The following is a 24,657-nucleotide window of genomic DNA, read 5'->3' as shown; positions in this document are numbered from 1 at the left end:
TGCTGTGATTTATATATTTATAAATATATATTTAGAATGAAAGAGAGCAGTTATGCAAAATGTGAGCTCAGATGATGGCTTTGGTGAAGTGATAATAGAATTAAAAAAGCTTGTGGTGTAAAGTCTTCTGCAGCCTCAGTGGTACTGCAGCCAGCTCTGCCTATTGGGCAAGGTATGTTGTCAGCTTCTTGCACCACCATCCATGGCCTTTTGTGCTAATACTATAACTTTTCTACTTGCTAAGTAAATTATCTGTACCACTTGACTAGCAGGACTAAATGCATGGTTCATTCCTAATAAATGCAGTAGGTTTCTTACTAATAAAATCATTATACTTTGCTTTTGAATTGATTTTACAGAGAATGTCAGTAGCATTGCCCTAGTTTGCAGATTCAGGTAACGAAGGCAGAAGGTAAATAATTGGCTTTAAGGTCACACCACACATCAAGAAAGAAAGAAGTTACAGTTCTATGTAAAAGAGTCAGGTGGAGGAGAGCTTTTGTATATGAAGGGTGACTTTCGTTCAGCTATTGGTGTTGGCTGTAGTCAGGTTCTGTATATATGGAAGAGAACACGAAACAAGAATTGGAAGGATTTTACATATCTGTGATTTGGGTCTCCCATTTCCCATGTGAGGCTATCAGGCATCTGCCTATAAAATAACAGACCTGCATCTTGCTGTGCATCTTGGCTGGACTGAAATGGCCATGAGATTTAGGCATCAATCCACCTGCTTTCAAGTGCCAATAAACACTGACATGTGAACTAACCCCCAGATACTCAGGCCTGGTGGATGTTTGGGCACAGAGCTCTCAGTAGCTTTTTGAAAGACATCTTCAGATGTGTGCCATGAACGGAACCATACGTAAGCAGTACAATCCTGTAATTATTCCTGCTCTATGCTGAAATGTACAAAGCTGAATTTGTTTAAGCTGGATAGGTTCTTTGATCTACAAAAATCTAAAAAATTCTGCAAACAGGCCCTGCAGGAGAGAATGAGCTAGGGCAGTGAATCGTGGAGTCTTGCAATTAAACATCAAACTCTCCTGAAATAATAACACACCTAAAATCCTTCTGTGGATCTGACCCCCATATATTATTGTGAAATCATTTACGAGGCAGCTGTTATTATGAAATCCAGGTACTATGAAGAGATGGTCACAACCATGAAGATCTACACAAAAGCTAAACTAATGCTCTCTCTCACACGGTCGGTCTTTGTGTAGTTTATCCTACACCTGAACTTCTTTGTTGTGCTTCTTCAGGGAATGCTTTTAAGGGATAATCCTGACAGCATGATCTGAGAAGAAATACGTCTGTGTATGATTGCGCTGGGCTAACCGCGGCAAAAAAAAAAGCTCTCCTGAGTCTGTATTAAACTACAGCACACAGACTGCCTCCAGCTCCTGAGGTGGCTGTTAAAGACTGGATGTTTTTGTGACAGCCAGCTGCTGCGCTCCGCCGCCGCTCAGCACAAGCGCCCCGCTGCTCTCCATTCCTATTTGCTTCCGCCGCTCGGGCCTTTAGAAAACGACCGAGGTACACTGCAGGCAGAGCGAGCGCGTCCTGACGCGGAGCCGCCCGTTACCTCGGGCTCCGTCCGCGGACGGCCGGCACACGACTGCAGCGGCGCGCAGGCGCGGCCCTCTGTGCATGCGCGGAGAGCTGAGGGGCGGCCCCTGGCGCCCGCCGGGCCGCGCTGGCGGCCGTCCCCGCCCGCCCCCGCCTCCGGCTCCGCCCGGGCGCTGGGAGCGGCGGCAACTTCCCCTCAAGTGCGGCCGGCGGCGGACGCTATGCGGCCCGGCTGAGCGCGGCCCGAGAGGGGCGGGCAGGGCGAGCGCCAGCAGCCGCCGCGGCCGGAGCCGCCCCGCAGCCCGGCAGCTCGCCCTCCCCCGGGCGGGGCGGGCCCCGCCGCGGCCGTCCCATGTCCCGTAAGGCCGGCGACAATGTGGAGTACACGCTGCGGAGCCTGAGCGACCTGATGGGCGAGAAGCGGCGGCGGCAGGCGGACGGGGCCGCCGGCTCGGGCGCGGCTGCGGCTGCGGGAGAGCGCAGCCTGATCGCCGCCGAGTCGTGCTCCAGCATCAACAGCGCGGCGTCGGGCGCGGAGCTGGAGCGGGCGGCACGGCGGCAGTTCCAGCGGGACGAGACGCCCGGCTTCGTCTACGTGGTGTCCGTGTTCTCCGCCCTCGGGGGCTTCCTATTCGGCTACGACACCGGCGTGGTGTCGGGCGCCCTGCTGCTCCTCAAGCGGGAGCTGAACCTGGACGCGCTGTGGCAGGAGCTGCTGGTCTCCGGCACGGTGGGCGCAGCCGCGCTCTCCGCCCTGGCCGGCGGTGTCCTCAACGGGCTGTGCGGCCGCCGGCCCTGCATCCTGCTGGCCAGCGGGCTCTTCACGGCCGGGGCCGGCGTGCTGGCGGCCGCCCGCGACAAGGAGACGCTGCTGGGCGGCCGCGTGGTGGTGGGGCTGGGCATCGGTGAGTGCCGGCCGGGTCCGCTCTGTCCGCGCCGAGTTTATATAATGCGGCGGCAGAAGCCCAGACGTGGCTCTTCGTGCCCCGAAACGCTTTTATTTCCCTGTTGGGGAAGGGAAGGGCGGGTGTTCGGGGCTGTCCTCTTCCTTCTGCTCGGTGTGGGGCGGAGAGCCGTCCGGGTGCTGTCCCCATCCCCTCCTGCACGTGGGGTCTGCTCACGGCTCTCCTCGTGAGCCTTCACCCGGTGCGGTTGGGGTGTCAGGCGCGAGCAGGTGATGCGTCCCTTTCTGAACCATAAAGCGCTCTCTGCCCATTGCCCGCACGGTTCTGGCTCCACCGGGCGTATGCTGTGGGGACAGAACCAGGCTGTAATCGTGCGGCAGAGATGTTTGCTCTGGGAAGCTTCGGGTTTTATTTATGGCATCCTGCAGAACGGGACGTGATCTGGGGCTGCCTACCCCTCTGCATCGCATAGCTTGTGGGCAGATATTCCTGGTAAAACTTTCTCTTACTTGTCCCAGAGAAGGTGAAGTGACGAGGAACGTTTCCTCCTACCTTAAGGCTCTTTTCTGAGCCAAGTAAATCCTAAATGTCCGCAAGACTTGGACTGTGCTTCAGCTGTCAGACTCTGCCAGTTTATAGTTTGAGTACTGTTTGTACACGGTAGGCAGTGTGAGGTTATTTGAAACGTAGCCTTAGAAAAAGAGGTAAAACACTTGCTGTGATCTCACAACTCTTGCTATCTAAAGGCATGAGTGCAAGTGAAGAGTTAGGCTTGTTTTCTCTGCAAAACTACGTTCTGTATCTTAACCATTGTCCGTATTTTTCATTTCAATGGCATGTGTAATGCTTGCTGGGATGCACTTCAGTGTCTCATTAAGGAAAAAGGTTAGTGAGTCAGTGAAAGCTGTTGGAAATAAAACTGACTCCGTCCCTGAAAGGACTCGTGCTGACTTCCTTGTGCAGCAGGCACATCTCCAGCAACTGGCAGTCTTCCTACCCTAAGCTGGGTGCTGAGCTTTTATTTCTTTAAATGCTAATACCCTGTGCCTTTTTAAATCAAACTTCAGGCTGTGAAATGTTGATAACCTTGGTTGTCACTTTCAGGAGACAAAACAATTTCAGCATGGAAGGGCAGGACAGGTATTTAGATGGCATTATGTAGCGCATATCTTTACTGGTACCTGCTGCAAATGTGTAATGTGACCCCCTTTTGTGTTTGTGAAGCTTCTTATGTGGTTTGTTGGCTGTAACTGGCTGCAGTAGTGTCTTCTTGGGTTGGGGGAAATAGAGAGGAAAGGGCAAGGCTGGTGTGACTTTGTGTGTGTGTCCTGGGGAGGTGCAGAGGCCCCTTGATGTTGTCTTTTAGTGCTGCAGATGATTAACGCTGGCATCATCTGAGGGATGTGAGACATGGTGGTTAGTATACAGAGAACCACAATGGAAACTGGGAGCTCAGGGGCTGCTCTTTTGTGGTGCCATACATCTCAGCGTGGTCTGGGGAGAGACTTTTGTCCTCTTCCCACATCAGGGAGAGAGTTGGTCGTGCTGTTGTGGCCTGAGAAGCTTAAGGAATAACTGTGAAGCACCCTGAGAATTTTGGAGCATGAAGGCATTAGTATTTAAAATATAAAGGATAAAATAGCTACTTTTGTTATATTTTTTAATTAGAGATTGCTCTTCTTTATATGTGAAATATGTTCTGGCCAGAAACCACGCATTGACTTAGATTGCTTTCACTGAAGCACAGCAAGAGTCCAATCCTAATGAGGTTTATCGTACAAAAGAAAAAATTGGGGTTGAAAGCTGTGACCAGCAGTCAGTCGTTAAATGCCACATTGAGCCCTCCACCAGAGGGAGCCTGGGTGATTTCATGAAGGAATTTGACATCCAAAGAACTTTTAACCAGTTTTTTTTTCTGTCATCTCGGGGCCAGCAGTGAGTGCAACCTTCCCAGCCCTAGGTGCAGCACTGCCTCAGTTATGGTGCTAGCTTCTGAAATTCACAGGTAGAGTGCTGCAGTCTTGGGAACTGCTTTCCTATGTGCAAATTTTATACCTTTTTGAAATCTTTCTTGTAGTGCTCTATTGATTATGCAGCGTTATGTTCCATAGATGTGCATTTGCTTGTATTTAGTGAAGAAGTGACTGTGTTACAGACAGTGCTGTGGTGCTGTAAGAACAGATGGTGGTTGCCTGTGTAGCTTCAGTCAGCGTGGATCTGTGCTAATTGTGTCCATGGAGGAAAACGGGTGTATTTCTTGTGACTGTGATTTAGAAAGGGCTGTGGTTAAACTTTCAGTATGAAAACCACAGGATGTATGCTAAAATAAGGAACATCTCTTACTTGCCTGTCTTCTCTGTTTCACACCGTGTTCCATAGGGCTGCTCAGAGATAGAACTCTCCTTTTCTTTCTCCAGTGGTTATAGAGGGAGATGTTTCTGGAAAGTAAACCTTCTCTCAAGGGCAAACTGAAGCTCTTGCGTGTTGCCAGTGTTGAGAAGATTTTTATGATTGAAAAGTCATGTGTCCCCCCCTCCCACACCCTCCACTGTAAATACAGGATATATGGAATGCAAGCAATGAAAACCACAGTTAGTGTGATGAACAAGCTAATATAAGGCCTTTTCAGGTCTGACTTTTTAAATGGAGAGTTGAAGGGATACAGTGGGTGAATGTCTGTCCCAGGCTGAAGCTCTAAAGAAAACTTCAGGCAGAACAGATTAAGCACAAGGCTGCAGCCATCATTCCCTCCTCTGTTCCCCCTCCTGAACAGCTCTGATGCCCACGGCTCTTTAGGAATGTGGCTGAGCCTGCTGTCAGCAATATAACTTTTGGATGGATGTTCCTCAAAAAAAATGTGAGCGGCATTCAGATGCTTAGAAAACTGGATCACATGTGCTCAGCAGCTATGTATGAGCCTAGCTAGGAGGAAGTGCATAGATATGGATCATGCTTCTGTGACTGATAACGTTAAATTCATGTGAAGCCTTCAGCTGAAACTTGTGGGTGATGGCATGGTGTTTTAGGTGGTGTGCTGCTCAGATCAGTGCTTCAAAACAACCTTAAGTGCTGTCTGTGGAAGGAGAGCTGCTGAAGCTACCTAGTTTGGTTGCTGTCGTGTACATCATTAGTTGTGTGATTAGATTTCCCTGCTTTGTTCAGCATGCAGAATAGATAGTATGCAGTTCATGATCAGCTCCTCATTGAGTAAGAGGGTTTATTTATTTATTTATTAATCAGTGGTTGTTACTTAATGCACACTACCCAAGCCCTTCACAGAGTCATGGCTCGAGGGGCACGTGGTCTCCTCCCAGCTCTGCAGTGCAGTGGGGCTGGCCTGGGAAGGTGCTGTGTCTTCTATCTGACCTCTGCCACTGCTGGTGCGTGGCAATGTGAGCATCCTGCTCTCTGCTTGCTTTCCACTCAAAACACTTAGCTTTCTTTTCGACGTGCTGTATTTGAATGTGGCATATGCAGTGTTCCTGGCAGCATCTTGTTATTGCATATGTAGGTCACTTTCTGAGTAGAGGTAATAAGGCTGAATGCAGAAGTAGGCAGGAGTGAAAATGGCTGGCATATGGTGCAGGGCTCCCCTGTTGGGACTGATTCCTGCTGACGTTCTGGAACAGCAGCAAATAAAAATAACCAAATATAACCCAAGTGCTTGCATCACATAGCACCAGCTCTGTGTTATCTTCACAGTGGTCAGGAAAGGTCGACCTTATTACCTGGATTAACATCCAGAATAGCCACTGTGATCAAGATGAGGGTGTACGTTTTTTCCCCCAATTATTATTATTTTTAACTTTTTAAGTATGCTGCAGAGCTTTTTTTTCAGATGATGTGTGTTTTCTCTTGGAAGATTGCAGATCAGTCTGCCCTTCTTTCCGTCCACGCTGCCATGGGAAGCTTGCAGCCTCCAGTCTGTTTCTATGAGTAGGTACCAACCACCATTTTAAAGGTGCTTATACCATAGTACATTTTCGAGGTCCCTCAAATGTGTTGTGATACTTTGGCAGGTGCCTGTAATTTTCAATCCATGTTCTGTAGTCTGTTTTTGACTCAGGAGTCAGTGGTTGGTAGGTGTAAGCTTGCCTTCAGGGTGGAAGGGAATGGGCAGACAAGCAGCCACATTGCTGGAGCGGGCTCTGTGTGGCCCCTGACCAGGACTGCTCCTCTGAGGTTTCAGCATCTACAGCTGCCGGAATTACTGTGTGTGCTGTGGAGTTGGCTCTGTGCCTCAGAAACACTTGATGTGTTGGCTCTTGAGCAGGAGCATCTGCTTCATTCCTGGAAGGAAACTTCAGTGGCTGACTGTGTCTGTGGTCTTGCAGGATACCAGGGATGGGTTAAGGTGAAAAACTTTTTCTGGAGTCCTCTAATTTTTGCAGGCACTAGAGTCTTTGCACAGCCCTGTGTGCAGTTCACTGTTGCATCAGTGAGCACTGCTCTGTTACTGCTTTGTCTGAGGCTACGTTGGCGGTGGTGTAGTACCCAGAGATCAGTTATATTGCTACCTTTGGCAAATATTTGGGGATGTTCAGAATAACGTTACACACACTGAGTTATAGCTAAGAGAATTGTTGGGCTTCTGATGCTTTTAGAAGCTGTTTCAAGTCATAAGGGTGTTTCTTATGTGTCTGCATGTTGATTTTTGTTTTGTTTTGTTTTGTTTTCCCTTTTCTGATGGAGGGCTTTGTGTTGTGTTTGTCTAACCTAAAAGAAAGTCCTGTACTTTATAAACCTGGAAACTGAAGCGTGGGAATCCTTTAAAGTATCTTTCCCTGCCATTGATGATAGTGCTGTGGTTTTGTCAAGGCCTATTTCCTGTTGTATTTTAACTATTTTTTGTTGAAACAGTACAGTGCATCCAGTTACTATGTTGCATGAATTGGAACTTTGTGATTCTCTTACTCTACAAAAAAAAAACAAAAACAAACCAGCTTGGAGGAAGCTTGCAGCATTCAACACAAATGTTTCCCTACCTGTTGTGAACATCCATGTGGATCCTGCAGATGGGCTTCTTTTCCAGACGCCTGGTCTGCTGTGGGAACAGGAGATCAGTAGCACCCACTGCCGAGTGCCATGATGTTTATACAGAAAGTCATTCAGCTGCAGCTCTTGACTTGCAGTAACTTGCTGCCTGAGGCTTCTAACAGTGCCATTGGAAGAGGTATGACAGAGGACATCTGAGGACAGGCCCAGCAGCAGACTTGAAATGCTGGCTGCTGTCTTCAGCGAGCTGTCAGAATATGCACTTCATTTTTATTCTGAGCATAGTACTGTGTGCTTTTTCAGTTGCTTCCTGAGAAGCGATGAAAAAAGAAATACTGACAGTAGATACTGAAACAAAGATTTTTAATTCTGTTTTTCTATTATTGGTAGTTGTGTGCTCTTAAGTGGTGTTTTTCTCTTTTTAATAGAATAAGCTGTATTTCTGGTTATGCTGATTTCTTTTCAAATGTAACATTTTGGAAGTCTTAGGGATTATTCCATCAAAGCATGGTGAGCTTTTGTGCCTCAAAATCCTAAGGAGTTCCTGGAAAGCAATTATTTTTGCCTAATATGGCTGAACTCAACCCTGACCACTGCGACTGTGTTGCACACTGTTACCATGGAACTGTTATGGGCCTCGGTTTGTTTGCTTTACAGGCTTCTGTGGTGCAGAACTGAGTTCTGTCTCTCAGCTATAGCATAGTTGATGTGAAGCTTCTGAGGAGACTGGATCCAGTGGGGCACTCTATAGCTGCTTAAAGCCTAAAGTCTGACTGCTGAAATTGAGGAGAGAGGTCTTTTTGTGATGATTATACCTGTGAACAAAGAACAACACAAGCAATAGCACATATGTTGTAGAGATCTTGGGCAACACAGTTCTGGGTGAGGGTTTCAGTCATTTCACAACCGTGCCTTCTGTTGGTCTTCTGATATAACCAGGATGTAAACTATTCCACAGTATGTTTTATTTATGGTATTTGTAGAATAAATGAAGCTTTAAAAAACTCTCTTCCCTTTTCATTCCATTTCTGACCTTTTTGTGTAGTGCTGGAGGCTTTAGATAGGTGTTTTTTTTTTTTTTTCCAAGAATTTAGTCTGAGTGTATGTCTGTTTTCAGAGTGAGGTTTTCCTTGATGGTTTCTTATTTTGAACGTTTGTATAGCCAGTATGTGGAGCTGAATTTCCTAGCTTAGAGGCTTGGTGCCTCCTTCCTATGTGAGGAACATCCACTGGCATGGGTGAGATGCACACACTCTTCCCCGTGCCCCCACCTTGGCTGTGTGTGGGCCACAACCTGCTTGGAACCATGGCATTAGCAAATCCATTCTCTGCTCCGTTGGCTCTCTTGTTTGGCTATTTTCATTTAAACAGCAAGGATTTTAAAAATCTATGTCTCTGTGCTGGGGCATGGGCTTACTTTTTGCTCCTGGTGTCCTCCTTTCAGGCATCAGCTCCTCAGCATCTCCTTGGAAGGGCTGCCTGTGTGCTGGGGGCTGCTCTCAGGCTGTTTCTTGGGGGCTGTTTTTTTTTCTGCTCTGTATGACTGGGGGCCCAGGCACGGAAGTGGTTTTGTATTAAAAACAGAATTGTTTATTGATGTTAGGATCACTAAGAGATACTCTGTCCACCCACTCAGGGGTGTCCATGTTCGGGAGCTGTCACCCAGTTTCCTGGCTGAACTTCTGACCCACCGCTCTGATATCTCAGTGCAATTTGTCTGCCAGCTTCAGGGAGAATCTTTCTGCATTGATCTTTCCCTCTGAACTGATCTGAGAGGCTTTCTGGCCCTTGTTAGAGCTGATGTTTTCCAGAAGCACCAGGCCCCAGCCTTGGAGCCTGCTGTCACTAGTGAGCATTTCACACAGCAAGCACATTGCCTGCTCTGAGCAGCAGGGCAGAGCCTGGCAGCCCTGTGGTGCCTCGTGTTTGTAGCATGGGGAAGGACTGACAGAGCCCCAAGGGGAAGATGGGGCTTTCCTGGGTGGCAGCTTCAGGCCTCACACCTGGAACTTTCTGCTCTCTTTTTGGTGCTATGTGTTTGACAAGCCCTGAATTTTCCCAGGTCTCATGCCAACCAGAAGCACTGAAGGGCTGTGTAGTGTAAGCAGCCAGCTGGGCACGTGCAGCTGTGTACCTAAAAAACTGATGGTCCATCTCCAGATGAGAGACACAAAGACAATGCCAGAAGTGGTGGCAGACCTGCTGTGTAAAAAGAAAAGTGTAACCAAAAATAGATTCACCTGGCAATGGCCCATATTTCTGTAGTCTAGACAAAAATTGTTAGAGGCCTATACCATCAGTTTATAGCCCTAAGGCAAGAGTTACCTGGCCTTTTCACAGAAGTGGGAATTTCCGCAGTCTGAACTTCTTCTGTTTTGGACAGAAACAAAATCTCCTCTTGCTTTGTCAGGAGCCTCATGTGCATAGTTTTCCCCACAGTTTCTCCTGTGACCTTTCAGAAAGGTGAAGCTGCTAATTGTGGTTGTAATGAGCCTGTGGACTTAATCACTTTAGGAAAGAATGGTTGCCTTCCAGCGTCTGGAAGGCTGTACTAGGGATGTCTTGGTGCGTAGCCACATATTCTGATGTTGGACTGGGACAGAGTTAATTTTCTTACTAGTAGCTGGTATAGTGTGCTGTTTTGGATTTAGGGTGAGAGTGATGTTGATAGCACACCAGTGTTTTAGTTGTTGAGCAGTGCTGCACAGAGCTAGGGATGTTTCAGCTTCTCGTGCTGCCCTGACAGTGAGAAAGTGGAAGTGGACAGCAGCAAGACATCTGACCCAAACTGGCTGAAGGAATAGGAGAAGAAGGAGAAAATTGGAGAAGAGATAAAACTTGTGGGTTGAGATAATGACAGGTTAATAAGAAAGGAAAGTAATAACGAGAAAAGAACATGTGATGCGCAGCATTTCCCACCTGCTTTCAATGCTCAGCCAGTCCCCAAGCAGCAGCCTCAGCCTCCTTGGCTGGCTCCTACCCCAGTTTTATTGTTCAGCATTGCATCATGGGTACGGTCTTGTATAGCTGGTGAAGAGAGCATCAGGTCTTTAGCTGGTCCAGGATCATGAAGACAGTCTACCTACTTCCAAATGAATAATAGTGGGAAAGGAACACTGTTTCCTGTGAGTTTTTTTGTTTGTTTGTTTGTATTACTAAATTTCAGTTCAATGTCCTACATTCATAAATACTAATCCAGTTAGCAATTAGGCAAAGTTGTTTCTATTTTTAACTTAATTTTCTGTTTGTAGCTGCCTTATTAGGAGGATTTAATTGTTTAATCTGTGAGGCCGAAGTCGAGGGAGCTCACTGTGATCTACTTGTTCTTTTGTTAATTTTTGATGGTTATTGGTTGGATCCATGATGGATCCTGGGCAGAGAATAATGTCCAGGCAAGGTGGTGTGGCAGCAGATGAGACCAGAGCATGTATGTTTCAGCTAATTGTGTTTAAGTGACCTCTTCTGTTTGTTTACAGGTCCTTGATTACTGGACTGTTGAGGTCAGTAGTGGCTATGTCAGCACAGGAATGGGGATTCTGCCTGAGGGGAAAAGGTAGGATTGGTTTTATTCACTTCTGAGTTCACCAGCTAAGACTTTTGCCTCATGGACCCTGCTGCTGCATTAATCGTGTGTGCTGCTGACCTCACCAGTCCAGTTCACAGTGGATCAGCTTGGGATGGATGGAATACCAGAGGTGTCTGAACAAGAACTTCAAGATCTTAAACAAGGGTGGAAAAGACAAATTTTTGTATGTAGGCATTCAAGATGTTTCAGTCCAGAAATTCAGTTACTCTGGGAGTATTTTGAGTCAAATTCTGGGATCTGGTTCTGTGCTGCATGTTGTTCTCAGGTAGGAGGAAAAGTCAGGCACAGAAAGTAGATTATTTCTATTTTAATGATTGACTAGAATGTTCCTGGGAATAATTATTGGTGTGCGTAACAGGAATGTAGGCACGGGAGCTCTTGTGTTATTATTATTACACAAATAACACAAACTTCTCTTTAGTTCTTCTTTTCTACTAAGTGGGAATGTGCTTCACCAGAATATTTGAAAGCTTGTCTGGAAAGCTGCTATTTATCTTAACGTGTGACTCCTGGGGAGGGTTGCTTACACCTGTGTGCTCTTTTTGATTACCTCTATGCATCCTAATGTCTTGCAGGTTGAGGGCTTCTCTCCTGTCATAAGTGTGCAGTTTTATTTGGGAAGGTAAACAAAATGTTGAACGTTCTAACAGCTTGTGTACTTCTGCAAAAAAAAAATATATATATATATATATAGTTGTAAGGCTTAATTTTTAGGTCAAACTCTGTTGTTGTTTTGCTTTTGTCTGCTGGTAGTGATTTCTGAAGTAAGGAAAGATGTGGCTTGTGCTTTGGCTTTGATTCTGCCTGTCCCAACCTATTTCTAAATCTTTGTTCCCTGGAGTCAAAACCTGTCCGTTGAATCACTGCAGGGCCTCTCTGTGTCTCAAAGTTAATTGCTTTGCCTGTCACCCAAGTACTATCTGGGTGATTAATCATTATCCACTTAGATGTGGAGTGCTCCCTTGCACAGAGGGAAACGGTGCTCAGAGCTTACATACGCAGCGGTGCGCGAAAGATTTTTCCTGGTAGCTCAAGACCAACAGAGCTTTCTCTTCTGTAGCATAAATTGATCGTTAGGAAAATCCGAGCCACCTATTTAGGGCATTTATGTTTAGTCTATTTAGAAGTCAATTCAGAGTAATTCACTCCATAATGGTGAAGCTTCTTAAGGGCTTTATTGTGTAAATGCTACTCTTCTTCCTCTTTTCAGGTTACATGAAGTGAAGCTGTACATGCTTGGTGTGATGAGGACTTCTTCTGGACCACTTTACAGTCAAACTATTCTACTCTTTGATTTGTATGTTTAGCTGCAATGGTTCCTTTGTTGCCAAGTTTTACCTGTGAGGGAGCTTCTTTTGAGCTGTGATGTAGGGAAGCTATGCCTGCTACACTCTCCTGAAGAAGGGAGAACTGGAAGCATGAGTGCTGAAGTAGCAATAACTGTACTCCAGTAACGCATCTGCTACTCCTGGGTTTCCTGGCCAGAGGTGATGAGAAGGAATCTGTGATCCAGGTGTCCTGGGCTGTTGTGCTGGGAAGCAGGAAACCAAATATCTGAGGAAGTCTTTGTATGGAGGTATCAACTAATGCAGTGCAATCACACTGGTAGATGTTTTAACTAGAAGTTAATTTCTGTGCTGGGGAAAAAAGTGTAATGGAAGGAGGCTGTGCCAAAGGATACAGTAATCCAATTGCACAGATTTTCAGGATGATTGGTCTTGGAATGAATTCTACAACTTTGCTCTAGAGGATGTGATGATGTGAAAAGCTGCTTTGGGGCATGGAATGGTTCTTTCTGCTTCTTTAAATTTTTCTCAAGTGATATATGTTTTTTTGGCTCAATTCTTTCTTTTTATCAAGTAGGAATGTATGTTTCTCAGCTTAGATCATGTGGGCTTGTATAGTCTAACACCTTCAGAGAGTAACCAGTTTTCATCTGTGCTGTGGCTTTAAAAGAATTTCATGAGGCCTGATTTGGCGTTCCTTCACCAGCTTTCAGCCAGTGTGATTCCACTGACGTTATGGCAACTTTGATTTCTTTGCCTCATGATCTCAATAAATTACTAATTAGTACAGGACTTTGTAGGAGATGTGCATCTGTTTATCAGGTAGTCATAGACTCATTGGAAAGTATGATATGGATATCGTACTGAGGTGCAGCTGAAAAGACAACTTCAGGAAGATCTGTTAGAGAAGTTTCAAAGACTTCTGAGCAGATATTTAAAAATAAAGCATATAATACTTTGAAATGTTTACATTGGTCTTCTGTGACATTTTGCTTGCAGAAATGCTGTTTCCTTCTTAACCTAAATGATTCAGTTAGTTGTAGCAAAACAGGAACATGCCTGTGTGCATACTTCTCCCTTGTCTTATGTAAATATGCTTTTGATGTAGCTGAGTCATTCAGAAGTAATATATGTGTCTCCTTGGTTTAGATTACTATTTGTTATATGTTACCAGCCCTAAAATACATGTATCCCTCAAGCAGTAACAGGCTGTGAAATGTTTGATCTGCCTGCTTTTCACCATTACTCTGGTTTGGATTTCTATTTGTCATGCATTATCAGTCACAAAAATACATACATCCCTGAAGCAACAGTAAACTGAGTTGTTTGTTCTGCTGCATTTCATTTACACAATTGCTCTGTGTGTTCTGTACTCTGGAAACTTGTCCTGTTAGGGACTGTAGCAGTAAAATTTTGCCAGTGCAAACACCAACTTGAATTGCTTGCCTTAGGAGCTCACACAGCAAGCCTGTGCTGTAGTAGCAATAAATCCTTAAAAACCATTATTTCATACTGATACAAAGGAAAGAGACAAATGGCCTTGGATTCATTTTCCTACATTGTGAAATAGTGTGAAGCTGGTGCCCTGTGACATAGAATCATAGAGGTTGGAAGGGGCCTCAAGTCATCGAGTCCAACCCCCCTGCCAAAGCAGGTTCCCTACACCAGATAAACATGCAGTTTTGTAGTCTCAAGCTTGAATTACAGTGAGCCTTGTGTTAATTTAAATACATGCAGACAGTTATTTCACTGTGCCATTCAGAAGGCGGGCTGGCATAAAATGCAGCAATAAGAAAATGCCTGTTACACCGTTGGAAGGCCTGATGTGCATGTTGTGAAACCCCCAATGCCACACGTGCTGGGTTCTGCTGATGGAACGTGAGGCTGGTCTGTAACTTGGATTCATGGCTTCCTGGTGACTTGACTTTCAAGTGACTGGCACTCGATGCCTCCGTTCGTTGCTCTGTGAGGTGTGCCTGATGTCTGTTTGCACCTTAGAAAATTGTTCTGGTTTTTCATGAGTAACACATTAATTAGGTTATTATTTTTAAATACATCAGTCTTAGTCTGTTCGACATGACTGTTTCTGTGAAGGCATGCTATAGCCTGATTTTCTTTGGTTCCTCAGGCTTCTTCTACAACCTGTGTTCTCTCTGCATTCCCCTCCATCCCGGGTGCTTGGCAGGCAGTGCACTGCTGGCACCAGTCAGGGTGCTCACTGCTGCCTGGTGCTGGATCCCTGCTGCCATGCTGTAAATTACTTGTTGCCATTACAATGAATGGTTGTTACACTATTCCCAGATAGGTTTGTAACAGTAAGTAACTCTACCTGACTGGAAATACCAGCAATGTTTTGATACGTACTTACAAATTACCATATATTTGTTATCACCTGGAGAAATAAGGTGGCTAAAGTCAACCCAGCTCTATAAATAGGTTTTTAAGATGAATGGCAGCAGAATAATGTAGACTTCTAGCACTGACACCTGTACCACTGACTGCTGTTCTTCAAATACTCCCATGAGCCTTTTCTATTCCTTACAAGCAGTTGGCATAAGATTAATTAAATGACTTTGCTGCTGAATGCTTCAGGTAATTTACATCTAAGTTTGAGTTTTATGCTCTGGCAAATTGAAGTGGTACTTGAAGGGTCTGTACATTTTAGCAATTTAAAAGTCCTCTAAGAGAGGAGAGCAAAGTAATAAAAGAGAGAGCAGGTGAATGTGGATGTGAGCTTGACAGTGTTGGGAGGGTGTATCATGTGGCACCTGAAGATGAAGAGCAATGGGCATTTGCAGTGCTGAAAGCTTGTGCTGTGCATTGGAAGGACAGACCCTGGGAAGCTTTCATGTTATTGTGGTAGGTCACAAGCATTAGAGACAGGGATTCTTCTTTCCCTGCCCCAAACCTTGTCAACGTTTAGAGCTGTTCTCATGGCACTGAGTTATGAAACTTTTTATTAGGGAAAATACTCTGGTATTGTTATTTCATTAGTTTCTGTGTGCAAATGTAAGTTAAGAAGTGGGAAGGTAGGAGTGGGTAATAAGGAATTCAGAAAGGGAGTCACCTGTGAGCTGGTTGGTGCTTCATTGCTAGTTCTTTGTGCTTTATTAGAAGCTCTCATGTCTGGTTTCTGTCCTACTCATAGTTACCAATAGTGCTCAGTGTAATGAGTTCTTCTCCAGTGGATAATTAATTCTGCCTCCTGATGCTGCCCTTTTGCAGCACCATTAGCAGTCCAGGATGTTTTGATTTGTGAAAAACAGGCATTTAAAAAATGTAAAGAAAGATATTTTTTTCCACTTCTGAGTGAAAATCCAATTCTGTGTAGCTAGGTTTTGTAATAATTGATATTTCAACTAAATCTTGGTTTATGAAAAGTGTAATTAATGATCAGATGGAATGTGACCAGATTATGGGGGAAAATAAGATGGGAGACGATTATTACTACAGTGTTTCATTGAAAAGATGGTGAGGATTTGGAGCTCCCCCTCGAGTTTTAGGACTGTCAGTTATCCTCAAATACAAACATTTCTTTACAGATGTTCTCTTTGAAGGCAAAGTATTGCTGTAAGTGCAGAGCTTGTGAAGCTTGTATCTCACAGAGATCTGGTCTGAATTGTTTTTCTTGGAGCTGGTTTGGGGCAGTAGTCTTTTCACTTAAAGAGAGGCTCCCCATAGTGACTGTGCCTCAGAGTACAGAAAGATGTGGCACTCAGAGGGTGAAAGTTGGTGCACTTAAACAGTGGCACGCTTTATCTATTCAGTCATCTTGGTGATTTACTGTAGCTGATGCAGTACAATTCACAAGATAAGCAGGCTTTGCCTAAACGAGTATTTCCCACATCTGTGTTAACTGGAATGGGACTCTGTCAAATATGCCACTTTGACTGCCAACTCTTAGTAGTTCTTCAGATTGCTTTTTTTTTTTTTCATGCTGCCCATGTCCAGTAAGAGCGGACTTCCAGTGTAGAGAATCAGTATGGTGCTCTGAGTGACAGGAGAGTGCTTTGGGTATCCATCTCTACTTCGTACCAATTAATAGAAGTGGATGAGAATGTCAGAATGCTCTCCCAGCTGTGGCTGCAGGCCGACTTGCAGCTCTGTCTCAGTGCTCTCCTACCACTGTGCCTGGAGCATGGAGGGGACTGAGAAAGGACATGCAGGGGGGAGCCTTGTGCTCTGACCCTGCTGTGATCTCAGTTCTCTCATCCTTGTCCTCTGAACACTATTATTAAGGAGCTCTACAAAGCAAGACATTAAATAAACACTATTATTAAGGAGCTCTACAAAGCAAGATATTAAATAAAGAAGTCCTGTTTGCTGGATTACATCTGCAGGATTACATTAGAAGCATCTAAGAGACTGCAAGTTGTCAGAAGCTGAAAGCCACAGAGCTTTTCCTGGGATTTCTGCCCGCCTCCATTTTAGCAAACTCTTTGGCCATCCACTTCTGACAGAAAATGTAGCAGTGATTTCCTCCCACCTGTAGCAGCCACCTGCTCCTGATTAGTTTTGAGACTCCTCAGCTTTTGTCCATTAGGTGTTGGTAATGGAGTAGTTGATCTGTTCCTTTTTCCTTTTAGCCCTTGACAGCCACTGTTTGTCTTCCACGGATGCAGCAGCCTCATTCTTCACTTGTAGCATCTCCCTGTTGGCAACTGAGGGAAGTAAATATGTACCAAAATAGGCTAAAGTACCCTCATATTTGTTGACAGCTTGAGTGTTATGCCATGAGTCATGGCCTTGCCCTGCAGCCATGATTACTGATCTAGACTATCTCAGGTCCTTTCTAGGAATAAGTCCACATGGCATTAAGTTCCATACTATTTGGTGAAGATTTCCCTCTAATATGGACAGTCTAGTATGAGATCTGTTATAGTCAAAACCCTTTCTAGGACTTAATTGCTTTACTTGAGAGGCCCTTATTGGGCTCTCTCCATCTCATTGCACTGATTTCCTGTCACCATTACATATCACACGCACCAAGCAGCTCTCATGGAAATGGCAGAAGGAAGCTCCAGACTTTGGGGAGGACTTCCATGTAAGCTCCACACAAAGCAAAGAGATGTGCAGCACTTGGACTATGGACTTGAGGTGTTGACTTAATTGCTGTGTACTAGGAACACCCTTCCTCTCCTTTGTGTGTAAAGCACGCATGCCATGGAAAGTGGGAGAGCTGGTCTGAAAGTAATACCTGCTATTTTATTATGTTGGCCCATGACATCACAGGCAGATGGTGATGGTATGGCAGCTTCCCACCAATGTTTAATTACATTTTATTGCTGTTCAACAAATGGCAGCAGAGGGGCAGTCTGACAAAATGGTGTCTTCCAAGTGCATATGAAGCAGGGGGTTGTCGTTGAATTCTTCCAAGTGAGAAAAAAATGGCACCCGTCAACAGTTATTGATGGTTGAACTTATGGTGACTGAACAGTGGATGTGAGCATAGTGAGATTGTGGGTGGTGGCTGAACCAAAACAAGGCTGAAGTGAAAAAGTTACAGATTTTCCTGGATCGCATCGTTACTGTTAAAGAGATGTGACACCACTAGAAGCTGGAGCCTAAACAGCAGTCCATGGGGCGGTGATATGTGAAATTCCCATTGAAGAAAAAGTTCTAGATGCAGCCTTCAGCAGGTAAAGTGATGTACGTTGTCTTCTGGGATAAGAAAAGGGTGCCCCTTCTGGATTACCTGAAACCCAGACAAACTCAACTCTGTGACATCATGATGCTATTGAAGCTGAATGCTTGAATTTCCAGAGTCAGACCAGAGAAGACAACAACTTTTCTCTTGAAACACAATAAATCCAGGCCCCATACTAGTTTGAAGATCATGGAGAGCACCAGTCTTGGATGGACTGTCCAACTACAATCACCATATAGTCCAGAGTTTATGCCTTCTGACTTCCATCTGTTCAAGCTGAGGAAAGATGGACTGCATGAGCAGCATTTTCCTAGCACTGGTACCATCACAGCAGCTATGAAGCAGTTGGTCATCCCTGCTGGTATAGATTCTTATGAGTGTCATGCAGGCTTTTGTTCATTACTGGTAAAAATGTATAGCTATTGGTGGTGACTATGTTAAAAAATGGTTGTAGCTGAGAATTGGGTCTTTCAAATATTGTCATAGTACTCTTCGTATCTCTTTTAGTTTTCATGGAAAGGAAATAGGAGATGTACTTTTGGAACGGTGTAGATACTTTACGCAAGTTGTGCTCTGGCTTCTGACTCCCTCCACGTCAACTTCCAGTGCTGCACAAGTAGACACCGTTTATTTTTCTGCATGGTCAGAAATATGTTTTATCTTATCTGCGTTGATTGCTTATTTTAAATGGAGCATGTACATGTGACGTTGTGTATGAAATACCAATGGAAAGAATCTCAGCATTCACTATGTCTTGTATATTTGTAATAATACTTACGGTCATGAATGTTACTTACATTATAATAATCTAACTGAAAACATTTTTTTAAAACCAGGTTTTAGGCTGTTAAAGGCTTGCTTGGCTTCTGCTTGATTTTAGAGCATTAGTTTTAAAACTCTGCAACTGGTTGTATGGGAACTGTTGAATCACGGCCTGAATCACTGATTGATCACCTGAGGCGAGCACTGAGTCAGCTGCAGGAGCACAGGTGAAGGCAATGCACCTGTGTGACCAGAAGGGGTGGAGTCTGGCTCCACCTCTCCCCGACCCCATTGAAGTGCTGACCACCACTAGGGAAGGATCTCTTGTTGGAGATCGCTCCTTTGGAGTTTCCTACTGAAAGCCCAGGACCTGAATGTGCATTTTCCTTTATTTTGATCATCTCTTTCCATCATGATAATCTTACTAACTATACCATCTGTAAAATATTTCAGCTGCAATACTATTTGGCATTATTCATTCTGTTAACTGTACAATGGTACCAGTTGATCTAGAAATGATCCTTGTATAAGTGGATAACTACAGTAATTTGCATCAAGGTTTGGTTTTCTGCATTGATAGTTGCAATGTATTCACACAGTGCAAGCACAAAATTACTGGAAATGTAAACTAGACAATGTTTTATAAAAGGCTTTCTGAAACAGTATATGAACACATTTGATGATACTCTGTAGCTTTTCTCTAAAATATGAAGTTTGTAATGAGTTTAGTATTAGACTCATTTCTGAAATAAAAGAGAAGTGGTAAATAAGAACATACAGCCTTCATCTGCAGCTGCACGCTGGGAGTCAGTTGCTGGACTTGGAGTGATCTCACTGAAACTCAAAGCAGCTTACAGAGAAGTTAACTGGCTCACCTGTTTTCATGACTGCAATTGTAGAAAGAAACACAGCTGAAACCAGGTTATTCCTTAGCTGAAGGTGTAGAGCTTTCAGGTGTACGTTCAAGGAGTGTTTTTGAAGTGAAGCTCCTTCCTCTTTAAATGTCATGTCTCTTAAAGCAACCATCAGCTGGAGAAAGCTTCACTGTTGTAGAACTAGGGTGGAAAGAATGGTTTATAAACAGAAGGGCAAAGCTGGAAAGGAGCATTCATTTTCTGTGCGACTTTCAAATCATAACCTTTGTCTTCTGAAAATAAAATTTCTCTGCTTAGAGCACCTTACCTAATTCTTAAAGTGTTCACCTGCTGTTGTGGATTATGGGTGTGTAGGCTTTTTTTCTTTTCAAATCATGCAATGACTACACTGTAATACTGACTTTCTAGCATAACTGAATGCTTATGTAGATTGGTGCTGCCAAATCTTTCAGGGTTGCTGTCAGACATTATCCCCTGCTGGAAGCTGCTGTTTGCTGAGCTGTGCCAGTGGGACGAGCTGGGCATCCACTCCCTTACTGCTTGTGCTGATCCCAGCCTTAGTACGAGGCCACATCAGCCACCAGGTGACAAGTGCAGGTTGGAAGGAGTTACTGGGACCAGAATGTGTGTCTGTGCCCATTGCCTTGAAGGAAGGGGAAGCAGCTCCTGGTCTCTTCCCTGGGACGTGGCTGTGTTGGCTTGTTTTGCTAGGTGTGTGTGAACAGCTTTGCTGTGCCAGCTCTGCACCTGCTAATGGGAAAGCAAAGCACTGCTGATATCAATCACTGTTTATTAAAACTGAAAGCTCCACTCTCAGTTTACAGTGAAATAGGGATTGTCTTACATGTTTATTCAGGCTATCATAAGGAAAACTACTAGGTTGTGTTGATAGTTAGCAAGTGGAAGAAAGATTAAAATGTGGTTGTTTTCTTTGAGTGAGAAGCTCAGTAATAAGATTAGAAAAAGGTTGCACAAGGTTGTTTTTTTACACAAACCCATGCTGCTTCAGTGTTTCACAATGAATGATTTTCCACAGCTTGTAAATTCCTAGAATCTTTGCAAATAGTACTTGATTAAAATTAATTTGAAACAAAACTAATCAGAACTTTCTACTTCAGTGCTTTTGGAACTTCTTCATTGCTTTTCAGTCTGATAGTTAATCTTGTTTTCTTGTAGTGGTCCAAAAATGTAATTTATCACAATTTCTGATACGAGTCAGGTACAGACAGCCACAGCAAATTCAATATTGAAATTTAGTGATGCTCCTTCTGCTGTGTGTGTGCACACAGTTTTTTGAGAAAGTTTTTCTTCCATTTTGGCTTTCCTAGAAGTGCAGTTAATAATTCCTCCATTCCTGCCTGGTTCATTTCAGGAAAAAAAAAAATCCATTTCATGGAATTGTAGAGGTTGGAAGGGACCTCCAGAGATCATGGAGTCCAACCCCCTGCCAAAGCAGCTCCCTAGCCCAGGTTGCATAGGTAGGTGTCCAGGTGGGTCTGGAACGTCTCCCGAGAAGGAGACTCCACCACCTCTCTGGGTATTTCAGTGTTGGAAGTTGCAAGTTACTAACTGCTGATAGCTTTGTGGTCATGACCCAGAAAGAACTGTTTTGTATTGCTAATGTTGTTGGATGGAGATCCCATAGTTGATGTTTACTTTAATACAGTTATTTTCATCTGACCGTAATGACTTTCTCAGTTCTATTTGCCTTCATGGAAAATTCTTTCCCTTCTTCCTGTTCTGAAAAATTTACAGGAAAAGTATTTCCTCCCCCCCACCCCCCCCTTAGCTCTCCTACTTGCTCCTTTGGTGTCTATGCGCTGTGGCATGCCTTGTATCGCCCTCTACCTACAAATGTTATTTGGTAGAATACTGGAGGTTTTCTGACTGTGAATAATGATTTTAATTTACTCTCTGGATATTAGAAATTAAAGATTCCTGCAAATTTTTATGTATTAGGTCAAGTTTTTGCTCATAGTAATAAGAGTAAAAGTTTTAATAAAAGGTTAGTAGTATTTTAATCATCTAAGAAAGCAACAAAACAAAACAGATTTTATTTTACTGAACTACGACAATCTAGCCTGTAAACTGTATGTTCTTGTCTGTCTCACTGCAGGTTTCTTGGCTCACTTTTCCTTTTCCCTTAAGTACCGTAATCAGTAATTTCCTCATGATGACTCAGTCTGTGGTGTATTTATGTCTCTCTGCTGTAATTGGTGGTTTTCCTTATGCTCTCCTTGCCCTGGAGGTGTCAGAAGATCTTAGCACTTCTCACACAAGAATGGTGTCACCGTTTTCACTTATTTTTCTAATGATTTGGGTTTTCATCTGTAACTTTTGATCAAAGGAGAGTTTATATGTGTGCTGTAATTCACAAGGGCTAGTTCTATTGCTATTAGTTTTTGGCCTACAAATGGAAGTGGTGCTTATTTCTAGTAGCACACAATTTTTAGGGAGGTTTTTTTCTTCTTAAGTTGGTGAATCTGTGTGTATTGTGTTCTCAGTCCTTAATGACACATGCAGTGCTGGCAAGTCTTCAAGGGAACATCAAGGGGAGTTATTAATCCCAAATCATAAAGATAAGGTGGTTCCACAAAATTGGAGCAACGTCAGGGCTTGGGCTCCTTCACATCTGAAAGCTGTATAGTAACACAGGTTTTTGGCACTAACATTAACAGTTGCCCTGGTTTGGGCCAGGAATGTAAGGATTCACAACATCTTTGGGTATTATATATTCAACAGTACAGGCTCTTGGAGATGAACTAGTTCTTTCTGCTTTGGTAAATCCATGTTAAATAAAATTCCAGACTTTGGTAGTCTTCTGACATTAGACCCCCTTAGAGAGGAGCTGTGTTTAAATCTGCAGGTAACTGTGATTTATATTCTCCCAAAATAACATGGGATTAGTGCAGGTGGTTTGTCCCAGTGCCCTGATGTGTTTCAGAGCTGTGCTGCAGCCTGATGCACTCGTGTTGCTGCAAGGAACAGGGCTTGTGCACATCTGATGATGGGGAGAGACTGGAATGGGAGATCTGCCTCCAGTTATCCCTGATGTAGCTTTCAGAAACCAATTTTAAACTGCTGTGAATGCCTTTATTTGCTATATGTGGTGGATGGAAAGCCTAAGTATTGAGGGACTTGAGCTTTCCCCTGACTCAAGTAAGAGCTTTCAATTTTATCTGCTAGGCAAGTGGTTAGTGTACTAGAACGGTGTACAAATATGCTGCTTCCTCAAATATTTCCCATTAGCTTGTGTAATGAGGCACTCTAATGTCCCCTCAGGCTGACTGTCATTACTGAAAACTGGAGTGTTAACTGTAATGACAGAAAGGGACTCTATGAGACTACAAAAAGGCTCTATTTTTGTTTTGGTGAATCCTTAGAATTGGTGATGACTTTACAATATGTTGCAGAGCAGTTGGAGCAATCTAGCTCACACATGTGGTTATGAGAGCTGGTGGTCTTTTAGAACAAATAACAAATACCCTTTGCAGTTAAAATGTATTCTTTGTTGCTGAGACATTCTTCTTCTACAGACTACTTAAATAGCTCTCCTTGAGGCTGTTAGTCAAGAATATAGGGTTATTGTGGAGCTCCTGCTTCTTCCAGCGTGCTGAGCTTCCTGCCCTCACCCTCCTGGATGTTATTGCTCAGATGTCAGCAGTTTTCCAAACTTTTCCCTTGGCAGCAATGCCTTTTTTTTTTTTTTTTGTATAAGTATAAACCTTACAGGATCGTTTGTGGGAATAGAGCAGGAAGAGAATATGTGATGAAAGTCTATCATCTGATGTACTCCTGGGATTAATAGTGCTTCCAGGCACTAAGTCTAAATTGTGTGTCCAGTGTCCAACATGGAACAAGATTTTCAGATTATCTGTTTCATTATAACCAAGCCATGAGTCACACTTTAAGTTCCTATTCCAACTTTCTCATACCATTACCATATCCCTTCAGCTGTCTATTAATATTTTATTCCCAATTCTCTTTTCCATGAACTCGCTTTTCATCAGGTGCTCTCCCCAGATCCTCTATGGAGCCATTAGCTTTGGCTGTTTGGAGCCCTTACAGGGAGCACAAACCGCCACGGGCAGCTTCTTAATGAAGTGAATTTGAAAGTTGCTTGTATTAAAGTTTAACGTTGTAAAAAAAAAATTGTTCTTAGGAGATAGAGATGTTAACCAAGACAGTAGTTATGAGTGGGTTTTCTCAGTGCAGCTTTATATGCTAGCGTATAACGGCTCATTCCCTGTGACCATTATGAAAGGAACCATTTTAATAATTTCTACTTCTGCTTATTTATTTGGAATCTGTAATGTTTTCTTTAATGGGCTGTGACTGTTCTTTGTTAATCATTAACAGCTTCACTACTGTGAGGGTGGTGAAACAGCACCAGGAATATCTTTGTCATTTGTTTTTTGTGCTTCCCAGACAATTTTATTTTTGAACTGGTTGGGCTGAGGTCCCACAGTAGTTCAGGCCAATCTCTGTTATTGTACGTGGTTCTGCCTGTGAGCCAATGCAGGCTTTGGGTCTTATGGTGAACTGATTTTATCCCCGGTTTACCAGTGGGTTTGGTCACGTTGATGCATGGAGTTGGCATGAGCTGATGGAAGGAGAGACAGAACAACAAAATGATTCATAGATGCACCAGCTCCTGGTTGGGTTTCCTGCTTCTAGTTAATGAGCAGCCCTCTTTATTCCAAAGCACGGAAGGCTGACAATTGTGAGTTGTATAGTGTTTTTTTTTTTTATGATCCCTTTTTTGTGATAATTAATATAGCAACAACAACAAAAATGTCAAGAATCCTTTGCAGTCCTTTCCTATGTTTTTGCTGCTGCTGCTGCTAGTTGTTTGTTGATGCTCCTGAAATGGCAGGCACTTACATCTCTGGTACCTCAGAGCTTTTTAATTACGTTAGGAGAAAGAGTGCCTCTCATTCAATATCCTGTCTCCAGCTTTTGCTGCTCATCTGTTGTTTATGTGAAGCACCTTCCCTGTTGTCTGCTAGACACCATCTGAGCTGTGGTG

The 24,657-nt window shown here is 43.9% G+C and overlaps 1 protein-coding gene across 1 annotated transcript in view; it reads left to right on the top strand.

Moving 5' to 3' along the window:
• The first annotated feature begins 1,767 nt into the window (after positions 1-1,767).
• SLC2A13 (solute carrier family 2 member 13) overlaps positions 1,768-24,657 on the top strand; it is a 138,567-nt gene continuing 115,677 nt past the window's right edge. The window contains exon 1 of the mRNA XM_065743586.1: positions 1,768-2,477. Within this exon, the coding sequence (XP_065599658.1) occupies positions 1,925-2,477 (553 nt within the window). The 5' untranslated portion in view covers positions 1,768-1,924. The remainder of the gene's footprint in view (positions 2,478-24,657) is intronic.

The sequence above is a fragment of the Cyrtonyx montezumae genome, unplaced genomic scaffold (assembly GCF_038088225.1).
Source record: "Cyrtonyx montezumae isolate F1298 unplaced genomic scaffold, pur_monq_1.0 scaffold_3, whole genome shotgun sequence".
In the NCBI taxonomy this organism is placed as follows: domain Eukaryota; kingdom Metazoa; phylum Chordata; class Aves; order Galliformes; family Odontophoridae; genus Cyrtonyx; species Cyrtonyx montezumae.
Note: the sequence above shows the minus strand (reverse complement) of the source record. Positions and strands in the feature narration are given on the sequence as shown.